The 12,624-nt window shown below is 39.5% G+C and overlaps 1 protein-coding gene across 7 annotated transcripts; it reads right to left on the bottom strand.

Moving 5' to 3' along the window:
• Positions 1-3,382: 3,382 nt before the first annotated feature.
• Positions 3,383-12,491, bottom strand: Nadk1a (NAD kinase 1a). Of its 7 annotated transcripts, none has more exons than XM_089470436.1 (5): positions 10,826-10,960; positions 8,572-9,028; positions 4,706-5,083; positions 3,969-4,632; positions 3,383-3,910 (listed from the first exon to the last, which is right to left on the bottom strand). In XM_089470436.1, exons 2-5 carry the CDS (start codon positions 8,922-8,924, stop codon positions 3,623-3,625), a joined length of 1,683 nt encoding a protein of 560 aa, XP_089326562.1. In that variant the 5' UTR covers positions 8,925-9,028; positions 10,826-10,960; the 3' UTR covers positions 3,383-3,622. The 7 variants fall into 7 exon arrangements, with proteins under 7 accessions (XP_089326562.1, XP_089326560.1, XP_017865718.1 ...); XM_089470434.1 differs by lacking the exon at positions 10,826-10,960 and adding an exon at positions 10,288-10,412; XM_018010229.2 differs by lacking the exon at positions 10,826-10,960 and adding an exon at positions 10,008-10,388.
• Positions 12,492-12,624: the final 133 nt, after the last annotated feature.

Here is a 12,624-nt window from a genome sequence, read left to right as displayed (position 1 = left end):
TATTTTCTAATTTAACAAAGTGTTTACATCACTGCTATTTCCCTAAGAAATTGAAATACATATATCACAGTTATAACCATCGGAAAGCAAAGAAATCATCAAAGGTTCTCGATCCATATCAGCTCAGCAGTCAGTATAGTTATAGAACAATTCATAAAAAATAAACTCTATATAGATACAAACGAATTATGGTTTTATTTTTATTAAGTATATACATACAGGTACTGCCACATCACAGGCTATCAGATGGCCCTCAAGGCTCATGCCCTTAATCTATTCTGTATTTACTCCTCCCTCCTTCCAATACTTATACTTATCGATATTGTTATACTTAATTCATATTACTGCTCTGTAACCCTCTGTACTGTCCAAACAAACTATACCTACCACTAGAAAAGACAAAGACATATTCCCCCCAATAAGATCGAACCGTAATCGGATGGGAAAAGGGGGGATATACTTTGGGCATGCTTTCAAAGAACATATATATAAATATATGTACACACATATATAATAAAATGTTCCTCTTAGTATGGGTCCCCTGAGAGCAAAATGTCAGCTAAACAAGTTATATGTCATATTTATATACCTTTTCAAAACTCCACAAATTAATGAATTACAGCATATCTGCAAAATTGTGAAAATACTGATTTATGCTGACATAAAAAATACACATTTCAAAGGCTAGGCCTTAATTATATAGCACATTTAGTATAGCATGCCAGATTTTAAATACAATATGGTTTAGAATTGGATTTATTTTACTTTTTAAGTAATAAGCACTTAGGAACACTTTCTTGAGGAGAGTGAGGACAAATTGAATAAAAAGACAAAGGCAACAATTAAGAAGGCTCTAGTCGAGACTGCTCGACTAGGAGATACCCTGAACACTCTAAGCTGAAATAACAAAATTAATTTTTCGATTATTCTCGATAAAAAAGTTATTGGATAAGTTATCGACAAAAAACAACTTGAACTTGTATTGCGTATAGTACACTCCAGTCGACATGCAAAATTTCAGCTCTCTAGCTCTTCTAAATTATGAGATCTAGGCGTTCATACGGACGGACGGACGGATAGACGGATAGACGGATAGACGTACAGTGCATTATCGACTCAGCTCGTCGCCCTTATCAACAATATACGTATATACTTTATGGGGTCTGCCATGATTCCTTCTACCTGTTACATACTTTTCACAAAATTATTATACCCTGATTAACCATTTTCAATAGGCTCAGGGTATAACAATACTTATTGAACCACAAGAATAGAAGAGAAAAGGTCAAAAAGCCGTTGAAGTGCTCCAGTATCGTCGCCAAAATAACTTCAAAGTTAATGGACTAGAAATCTAAGATGAGGGATGGACATTAAATAAGATGTGTGTAGGTAGTAGGAATTCTCGTATTGGGTTTCACTGAAAGTAGCACAAGCATAAATATGTTATATTGGTAGAATGGAGAAATATGTAGCCTCTGTATGTAAAAATGTATCAAGCAAATATGCTTTAAATTTCAATGCTTTGAGGTAGCCCAATCGGAAATTTAAATCTAATCGTCAGTTCTGAAATAGACCTAAATGATGTTTGCTAAGAGTTAAGGTAAGTTTATGCTGGTCCTCCACATACGAGTGCAAATACATTTATGGTGGTCAACTTTTGCCAGAAATAGGCAAAAGCCAACTCGAGGGAAAACGTTTAATTTCCTCTTAGTTCAGCATCGAGTAAGCGACGAGCAATTTGTTTGAAATGCAGGTCCACCCCAGCCAGGATTAGCAAAGCCCTCCAGCTAGGCAGCTAGTCAGTTAGTGAGCTAGTCGCCCAGCCGGCTATTCAGGCAGCCATCAACACACAAAGAGCGCAAACTTCAGCTGTCATCCGCACTTGGAATACTATCGGAGAATCGCTTGTTCTCCTTTGCTCTGGATGGGCGGCAGCCAAAGTTTAAATGTCAAGTGGGGTTCGCAGTGCAGGAAAATATTTTTCATTTAGCTCGGATGCCTTTGGCCTTACGGGGGTGTCTGCCACACATATTTTGTGGCATTCAATTGAAATATCAGCACGTGCCACTTGGCAGCTTCGAATATTATGCCAAGTCAAGTTAAGTTTGCTCTTTCGCGCTGCTCTTCATCATGTTTCATCATCATCGACCATTTGTCTTAAACTTCCTGGAGCATTACGTTATGCGCGTAAGCCCACAAATTTCATTAAGAAATTCCAAACATATTTCGAAATTCGAATTATTATATTACTCCGTTATAAACTTAATAAGCGTTAGATGGTCCGTCCGGCTAAAGGACTTTCTGTCTGGGGTGCTAATTGAATGTGAGTAAACTATTATAATTATTCGTAAGAATATAATTATAATTATAATTTATATATTATAATTTTTGACTATTTAGCTAATGGTTCAAACTATAAATATTGTGTAAACTGTAACTATTGTGGTTATTAAATCAAATGAGTTCTAATAAGATTGCTCGTTGATCAGCATTCCTCTATTTAATATACATATTTTGTTTATTTATTTTAGTTTTTCTTTGTAACTACATATTATAGAACGTTGGCATTCGTAAGGGCGTGTACGACGCATTTTCAACTTGAAGCCTGCGCAATGAAAGTGCGTGGGCGTGACTGTCCAGAAGGTAGCACCAATCGTCATTGGCGGATATTACGCAACATTTTTATCCGCCAGTCGGATGAGAGAACCAGAGGCGAGAGGACGCTGTGACCCACTTGTTGCTAAAGCTCGCGAATGAAGTCGAAGCAGGAGGAGGAGGAGGATGAGGAGCAGCAGCATCTGAATGTTGCCCATTATAGCAGAGCATGTGCAGAGTGCGTGTGGAAATGCTTTGGGCTGTCAGCACGTAGAAGTCATCACGAAAACATAATCCATGAAATAATTCAGCTAGCATTTATGGCCTCTGTAGTCTTTTTATTATATTAGTCTCTTAGCCAACTCGTTATATTCTTTTAACTTACTGCTGCAGGCATATGGGGAGCAGATGACAGACAAGGTAATTTATGGCCTTTGATAATTATTAGACATGCAATTTGATACGGTTCCTTATCCTAAGAGTAAGTCATCAAAATAAAGTTCTACCCTTTTTTTATATATACCAGTTCGGTAATCCCGTTACGTTTAATAAGGTCGATTTTTTTTTTTTTTTTTTTTTGTCAAAAAGACTTACAATGCATTTTTCCTTATTTAATTTAACTGTCTAATTAAATTTAAAAGCTTGAGCTTAAAACAAATTAATCTTAAATTATACTTTCTACACGTTCCCATAATCCTAAGCGACATAGGTGAATTGCACTGAAGTATCTAACACAACAAACTTGCCTATATTGTAGTAGTTAAAAATTGAATCGAATTTGGTGGCGTTTAAGTAAATAAAACAATTTATTACTATTATAAAAAACACACAGAATTCTCATTATCGCGGCACACTTACCTTACAAACTATACTTAAGTTTATTTGTTCTGAAGCAATATTAAATTGTATATATTTTTGTATAGATTTTGTATAACGTAAACTCAACCAAATATTATGTATCTGAATATTATGTATCTACAATAGACCGGAGCATTTATTTAGTTAGTTAGATTTATATCTGATTATACTACGCGTCGTGGATCTTTAGGTTCTCAAATTCGTCGAGCGTGTCCTCCGAGCCGGATGCCGTCAAATCCGACAGCTCGTCAAGACACTTTTGGCGTTTGCGCACATTCCAATGCAGACCCTCAGCCAGTGAATCGAACCAGTCGGATATCTGATCCTGTGCGCAAATGCTCGGTACAGGATAAATAGAGGTTGTTACTCGCAAGAAGTCACCATGATTTAGCTCCTGATCATTTCGGCCGTCGAAGGATACGCGCGACGTATTCCTACTATCCGGAGATATCGATATCTAAGACGAGAAAATGAAATTGAGACTTAAGGCTACACATCGAATTCGATCGTCTTACCTTCAGCTCCACTCCGGCTGGTACTACAATTGGTCTAAAACTTAGTGAATGTGGACAGATGGGAGTTACCAGAATAGCTGGCACAGATGGATGGATCATGGACGCACCAGCGGCTGCCGCGTAGGCTGTGCTGCCCGTGGGCGTCGACACAATCAACCCATCTCCTTGCACAGATGTGATGTACTTGCCGTCCAAGAAAATATCAATGTTGCTCAAGTAGGGGGATGGGCCCCGATTGATGACCACCTCGTTTAACACCAGAATACTGCTGTAGCCAGGAGCAGCCTGTGCTGAGGATGGACTACAGTTGTTATTGCTGGCTTTGGGGTTACCCAATTCGCCGTAGTGGGATTGTCGTTGCGAGAAAGGCTTTAAGAGATTACTAGATTGCTGCAGAGACTCCCTCCGGCGCTCGCCTTTCCGGTGGATTGAACAACGCAAGCGACTTCGTAGCGTGAGTGCGGCATGACCCTCCAGCACATTGGTCACTTGTTCTTGGAAGTTGTCACACTGGAACGGTGTCAGGAACCCCAATGAACCCAGATAGAAGGCCATAACAGGAGGAACCGATTGCTGGAATAACTGTGAGGCATACAGCAGCGTTCCATCGCCTCCCAGGCAGACAATAAAGTCAATGCGATCGGTGAGATCATCGCGTCCATCTCTGTAGCAAAGACACCCAAAGATTGTCAGTATGATCATAAGCATGGTTACATTCTAATGGTACTCGTATTTACTTAAAGGTCACTAGCTTCTCCCGCAGTGCGAGGAAACGAGAGCGTACTCCAGTGTAATACTCGTGAACCAGACGGAACTTCGCGCTTTCTTCCTCCAGTCGGACGTCGTCGCGCAGCAACTTGTCTTCCAGCACTGCGGACTCCACCCAGACGACCATATTTTTCTCCTGGACCAGCCATTCAACCAGCTGCACAAACGGCAGCAGCACCTGGGAGTCCTTCTTTTTAATTACGAGGACCGTCAACGGTGGCTTATACCAGGTCAGACGCTGGCTGGCGGGATCTTGGATTTGCATTACCATTGCTGAGTTCTTCATGATGCGCCCGCATGGTCCAAACTGCTGGAACGGCGAAGGTGCGTTTAGGCTACGTGTGCGCCTGAAATACATGTTTCGAAAACAGACGTGGAACTATTAAGTTGAGATTAATACGAAAATGCTTAAGGTAAACCTCAAAATTCGCGGATCGGGATCTTGGCCATAGTCTCGGCCTATATGCTTGGAAACAAGGCCTAAATGCAGCGACGCAAGACGCAATTTCGGATGCTGCATATTTGTAGCTCTGAAACTTATTTTGATGTGGACTTTATAGCCATGTGAGGTGCAGAGAGCAAAGCACAGCAAAGCTAATTTCTTTTCTCAAATAACAGTTCTTATGTGCACGAAAATTATTGGAATTTCCGTTGCCTCGCTCGCTCTGGTTAGTGCGAATTGGTTGAAGGTTACAAAATCACTGAAAGGCCAAAAAGTATCTGAGAATTTACGATTTTGTTCGTTACAGCAACAGCATTAAGAAACTCGTTTAGCCTCGAACAACGGAACAACGGAAACTGCACACTCGTTGAGGAGAGAGGGAGTAAGAGAGCAATAGAGCGAGACAGACAGTTGCTAAGAGAGAGCTCAGCTTAAAAGCGAAAGGAATGAATAAAAGTACTGCGTTGGTAGAAAACTCGGATGTCAAGTTTTATGCAGGGCAGTATATTATTGCTGTGATACATCTCTTCACATATCGTATAAATCTCTAGATCTCGGGTCGGTAGCACAACAACATAAGCGAGGAACTGTTGCTCTCATGGATCGTGGTTTTCTCGAATATGTTCCAGCTGCTGACTTCCCACTACTCTGCGCCTCCATTAAAAGCTATAAACTTGATATGAGCTGAAACGGCTTCTTACAAGCGGTAGGTGTTATATTCCCAATTGGTACCCGAAACAAATGCTGTACCGTTTATGCGTCTACCCACGCGGGGAATAAAGCTCTCAGCATTTCAATACCTTCAAAGGAACACTAATTGAAGACAAGGTAAGCCTACTTCATACTGACACTGGTACTGATAGCAACGTCGATCAGTGCGACGCTGTGACTTTCTATCTAAATGGATAAGATATGGCGAACATATTCAATAAAACAAATGAAAATAGTTAGGTATGCAGTTAGGACTGCCTTAGACTGCTGTTAGAAAGACAATATTTCCAGATATGTCCACTCCCGAAAACAAGTAATTTATGGGACCACCTGTCGAGGGGGTCAATACTGATCTACTAGAAAATGCTCGATCTGATTCTTCGTACGGATCACAAGTCCGGCAGTGGATAAAGCACGCGTGCACGCGTATTGAAAGCAATTCAAACGAATTTTGCACAAATTTTAGATAGGCGTATCCACCTATTTAGTTGGTTCCACTGTGCGACGGGACAAAAACCGCACCTCATTGACTTCTAGGCATTTCGCTAGGGTATTAATTAAGGGCCGTCTGGGGTTTGTTTAACATACTGCGAACGTACATGCAAATTGAAGGTTAACGCTTTTGACCCGCTGCACCTTAGGAGCCCTCAGTTGGCAGATTGATTTGATTTTGAGTTTTCGCTGTCCGCTGGTCATGAAGTTTTTTTATACCCTGAACCCATTTTCAATGGGAAATCAGGGTATAATGGTTTTGTTGAAATGTATGTAACAGGGAGAAGGAGGCGTGGCAGACCCCACAAAGTATATATATTCTTGATCAGGGTGACGAGCTGAGTTGATTTGGCCCTGTCCGTCTGTCTGTCCGTCTGTCCGTCTGTCCGTATGTATGAACGCGTCGATTTCAGAAGATATAAGAGCTAGAGACTTCAAATTTTTTTTTAAATGTCCGTAATTACAGCGCGCATATCAAGTTTATCATTAAAATTCGATAACTCATCCCGATCTTTTTTTATCGATAAAAAACCTTATCGAAAACCAGTTATAAAATTATATCTTCTACACCTTTATTGCAAGAGTCTCCAAATTTTTAATGTATGCTTATATGCAATTTATACAATTTCGGTTTTTGTTAAAATTTACCCCCCACCCTTAAATTCACCCCCTCACCCTCACTTTTGTAAAAAGCGTATTTCAAATACTAGAGACTTGTGCTTTGGCAATTACATGCATATCCATGTTATAATCATAATCTGAAAGTTTCATGAAGATCGTACGTCCATAAAAAAAGTTATTAAACAATTAAGTTCTCATAGTAAGCGCTCACTGCAGCCCATGCGTTTATGCGTGGGTGCTTGTGTGTGTATGTGTTTGTGTATGTGTGTGTATGTGTTTGTGTATGTGTGTGTGTATGTGTATGTGTGTGTATGCGCTTGTGTATGTATGCGTGTGTGTGTGTGTATGTGTGTCTGTATGCGTGTGTGTGTATGTATGCCTGTGTGTGTGTGTGCGTGTTTCTTGTGTAAGCTGAAAGACGCGAAAAATTATTGAAATATCTATTGCTCCAAGGGTTCAGGGGATCTCGTAGTCGAGCAGTCTCGACTAGAGCTTTCTTACTTGTTTTTTTTTTTGTGTTTTATTTATGAATGGCGCCTCGCACAAACTGGCACGGAATTAATTAATAGGCATTGACTGATATTCAATGCCTCGAGAGTTTTATGAAAACAAAAAGGCTAATAAACAACAACAAATAAAAGACAGTAGTACACACGTGCGGATCGGCTTTGATTCACAGACGGCGCCATCACAGCAAATGACTAGCCATTCAAGACGTCCGCAAACTCGTTGAGAAGTGCCCCAAGACGGTGATAACTATTCACAGACAACTATTTCTATCCGTAACTAGATCTGTGCAGAAGGGTCACGGCCTCTATGCCGTCGTGTAGGTCAACATTTTTATATTGATCAACTTTGACGAAATACGGCATATTCAATATACTCCTTATGCCAGCTTCACTAAGTCTATCTATATGATAATACACTCGAATAGACATTTATATAAATATCGAATGCACTAGTTCTAACCTTGAGCAGGAGTTCAAACACAAACCTATTAAAGTACTTTGCGTATTAGCCTGATAACGAAATCTGGCTCATCATGCTGGCGTTAACATTTACTTGAAGAACATCTACGTGATAGTTGGGCAGGCACCAATGATTCATACATTTTGATAACTGACATGCTAGGTGCAAAGTAGTACTGGGCCAGGCCTACTAGGCTGTGTATAAAAGCAGCAACGGTTTCCTGATCCAAATAAATAAGTAATATTCAAGACTTACATGCAGTTCCCAGAACAAACTTCGAAAATTCTCGTAACGCTGGCTTACACCCAATGTACGTAATCTGAGAAGTGTTATAGGGCCCATGCCCAATCTTTGCACGTGTATGGGTGCGCCGAAATTAAAGACCTACAATCGACACTCGAAAATGGAGAAAGCAAATCAATCCACAACGTGTGCGCACAAATTATGAGAGTTTTCTACAATCGCAGATTGGCCAGACCTAATCTATGTATTTTTGAAGGTCATTCGAGTGGTCTGTGAAGCGAACTTGTTGTGAGGCGATCTTGCTGGCTTGTGCCTATCTATAACGTAGGGCGATAGGTTTTGATTATTGTTACTTACGGCCAAGTGCCGGAGCGTCTGCGACGCGTCGTAGCTGTAAAGTAGTCATTACTATAGTACTCCAGTCCCTGAAGCGGCTTATCTTGATTATCTTTGGCAACGTTATCCTTTAGCCTGCTGACAGTTTTACTACAACTGCTGAAATTGCTTTTTGTCAACTGTTGGTGCGGGTGCTGATGGCGATGCTGACGCTGGCTGGCGCTCTGAAGGCCGAGGAGCTCATTGTAGTGGGTTAACTGTTGCAGCTCCTGACTTCTTCCATGGGCTCCGCACCAGGTTAAGCCATAGTTCCAGCGCTCTTCGAGGCGGTGCTGATGTAGAGTGGCCAGATCGATGTCCGAGCGGCAAGACATGGCTCAGATGCAGCTTTTGCAAATGCACTTTTCAAGTAATTCAAGGATCACAAATCAAAGTTCACTTTCTCAATTTCTTAGCACATTGCGGAAACTTGATCAAGCTGCAATATTGTATTTCGTTAGATTAACGTTTTCTTGGCGTTACACACTGCTAGCCAAACCACTTTAAAGACGGCCCTGGCCGATTGCTCAAAAATGTAAACAGATTTAACCTTGCTCCCTTTTTCGAAAAGTGTTAAAACGAACTTCACAAAAACCACGAATATTTTATTGTTGAGTCAGTGAGATGCCTCTTGATTCAGCATGGTAAGCACCGACAAAACGCGGTAAGAGCGTGAAATATATTTTAAATGAAAATATCATAGTAGTATGTTGCTATTTTGCAACAGGTTTTAGAATACAAATGATGAAAAACATTAGGTTTTTGCCTCTTCTTTTTTGCCTTTTTAACTTATGAATGCTTATGAATTTTGCTTAAGTTCCGGCTCTGACGTCAACTAATTGGCATGGGTATTTGCATAGAGATTCCAGTCAACACCAAGTCAACGAGAAATCTCAGCATGAAAGAGAGCAGGAGAAAGAGTTTCTCTCTATTTCTGCAAAACAAAGAGCCAATCATCAATCATTAATCAGCATCTTTTGAGCATCATTTTTGACAAAGGACAGAAGCCCTTGGCAAAAAATTGTTGTACATGTATGTGGAATGAGGTCATTTTCTATAATAAATTATAATTTTGCAAAATTAATTTTTGAGTGCATAAACTAAGAAATAGGGTAGATTAATCTCTTGATGCAAAACAGGAAGCAATGCATTGAAGTTCAAATATAAAAAATATTAATTACAATAATTGTGCACTTGCGTGAACTTGTAAACAAAGAAAACAAACAATACATTAACGAGCAGGTTTGTAGCGATTTATTGAACAAAGAAACGTCATGAAAACAAAGCAAGTACGTAATCTAGTATACTAGCTAGTATATACTAGGCTCGGGACTCGAGACTCAAGACTCAAGATTCAACACTCGTGCGTAATCGTTGGCTTGATCAGTGAGGCCACTCGAAGTCTTATTCATTCTTACAAAACAACGATTGCCGAGGAGGGCTGCACGTGTAAACGCCCAAGATTGTTTCAGTTAAATGAGCACTCCTGTTAAGATAGAAGGACTATTTAAAACACAGAAGTAACGTAGCTACATATTATATAAGATGGCGTTTTAAGCACACGTAGCTTTAGCCCTAGCTTCAAGCGAAGCCAACGACCGACATGAGAGAAAGAGAGCGAGCGAACGACCGACCGACAGAGATAGAGAGAGAATGAGATAATCTATACAAAAGACACGAGATAGGTAGAGATATCACCAGAGAAAGGCAAGGGGAGAGAAGAGAGCGCGCCCCGCCGATCTCACGAAACACAACCGTGCTGTCTGGTAAACCAGCGATAACTGAACTGAAACGCCAAAAAGGTGATAAACTTATAAATTGTTGTGTGATTTGAAAATAAAAGTTTAGGACCGTCTCCAATCGTCGCAAGCGATCAGGTGTAAACAGCTGAGAAATTTTTGGACACGCGTCGTATAATCAACAGAGAGCGCGCGAGAGACAAACAGAGGGAGAGACTAAATTTACTAACAGGTGCTTATGTGTCTAGTAGTATATATGTATGTTTGTATTTATATAAAAAAAATAAAAACAAACAGACCAACAACAGTAACCAAGTTATGTAAGCAACGCAGTAATTAGCGACTAGTCTTGCCTAATTATTACTTATATTCGAGTCTAATAATTACAATGTATGCCGCCTGTAAAAAAGCAGCTAGTTCTCCTTTAGAATGTGAGTGTGTGCGCGTGTTCGTTTATATGCATCCCGCTAATTAATTCAACTACTTCTTTTACTTACCACCACCAACGCATTTCTCTATCGGTAGCAGTGCCATTGGTCAGCAGGCCAGGCCCAGGAGCAGAGGACGCTGATCCATTGTTGTGGCGAGCACTGATTAAACTTATCAACTTATTGTCATGCTCATCGTAGTTGCCGCAGTGCGAAAATACACCTGCACTTCGTTCTCCAGTTGCACCTGGCACAGATTGTGCAGGGGATGTCTTAGTTGTTGGATTTTGATTTTGTATTATGTTATAGGAGGACGAGGACATGGCTTACACTCACAAATCAGAAAATTTAAGCTTTAAAGTGAAATTCCACAACACAAAACAGTATTTATTGGGACTTAAACGTATTTGCAAACATTTAATTTAGGCACCATGGTTATGGAATTATTAACGCAGTTGTGGTTGACCTACAAACGCGTTCACTTGACATCGTCTTTACAATTTTTATTATTAATATTATGGTTGACGGATACGCAGCCTAAATGCAGCATGCAACGCACTTTCAACTCTACCAACGTTTATTGATACATTTTTATTTATTTATTTACATATATGGAATTCATTACATTTTCTAAATTTAATCGATACGTCGGGAACCAGTTCGATTAATGAACAATCAGATTCCGACTTAAGTACAACCGCGAATAATTACTATCTTGCATAGTTTTGTCGTACTACATATAACTTTTACATATCAAAACAAGTCGGTATCTTATACAACTTATATATTTTTCAATATATTAACTTAACAGCGTTAAATCAGCTGTTATAAAACACATATCGATTATTCATGTCTGACTTTGGAGCATTCAATTGTAACATGCTAATCGCTTGTTGATATTAATAATGAAATAATTCAGAATTACGCAGAAAAATATAGTGTAAGTATACTGCAGCAAGTTTTGAAAATTAACTTTTCTTACAACTATCACTGACCAACTATTTAATAAATGTAGAAAGTATAGCTATCGATAAACTGAATACAAACTGGTTGCTATATCACTCAAAGATTCAGTTATTTTTAAATTCATTTTGGTTGACAGTTCAAGGACGGGATGGCTGTCAAAAAAAGTTGCTTAGTTATGCTTACCGAAACTGATTTCGCTTGTCGTATAAACTACCCATTTGTAGATTATTTTGTGTAGTATATGTTGTTTTCAGTACGGGCACTGCAGATCCATCTTCACACATTTGTCTAGCTCGGTCCATATCCCGTACATTCATTTTGACTTTAATTTAACTCAATTTAATAACAAAAATAAATTAAATAAATTTTTAAGTTTTACGCATAAACACAACCGCACGCTGTAACTGCTTAAAGTGTACTATAGCATACGCCTATATTTTGAGATTTTATGCATTTCATATGACTAGATAAGCACGCACACCTGTCACGACCCACACACACAATGGCAAACATACTTTGATATTGATTCGCACACCTTGAATCTGTTAACAAAAAAGGCAAAAGCAATCGACAGTAAAAAATGTATTTTAACATGAAGCAATGGCAAAAATCTGGTGTGTAAGTGTATCTTATGTAGACCTACGAAGCATTATCCATTCTCTTTCAGTTTCAGTTTTTTTGCCTAGACAAAAAGCCTGCTAATTGATGCTCGTTAAGTTCAAATGCCTATCATCGGAAGTGCTGATAGCTTGGCTATGGCAGTTCAAACAGATTAAGTCGAGGTGAGCAACATGTAACCACAATGTACATGGCATATTATGTGTACTTATATAAATACAGCAACGAAACTTAAAGTCTACTTAAACTGAAGTATTTCGTTGAAGACTGCGAATGGGCAACTC

This window comes from Drosophila arizonae, chromosome 5 (genome assembly GCF_054131065.1).
Source record: "Drosophila arizonae isolate 15081-1271.41 chromosome 5, UAZ_ARI_1.0, whole genome shotgun sequence".
NCBI classification, from domain to species: domain Eukaryota; kingdom Metazoa; phylum Arthropoda; class Insecta; order Diptera; family Drosophilidae; genus Drosophila; species Drosophila arizonae.
Note: the sequence above shows the minus strand (reverse complement) of the source record. Positions and strands in the feature narration are given on the sequence as shown.

Coding starts and splice junctions, on each gene's coding strand:
- Nadk1a (XM_089470436.1), bottom strand. CDS start 8,924: ATGTCTTGCCGCTCGGACATCGATCTGGCCACTCTACATCAGCACCGC. Junction 4,633..4,705: donor GAGAAGCTAGTGACCTTTAA/GTAAATACGAGT, acceptor TCTTTGCTACAG/AGATGGACGCGATGATCTCA. Junction 3,911..3,968: donor CAGCCGGAGTGGAGCTGAAG/GTAAGACGATCG, acceptor TTCTCGTCTTAG/ATATCGATATCTCCGGATAG.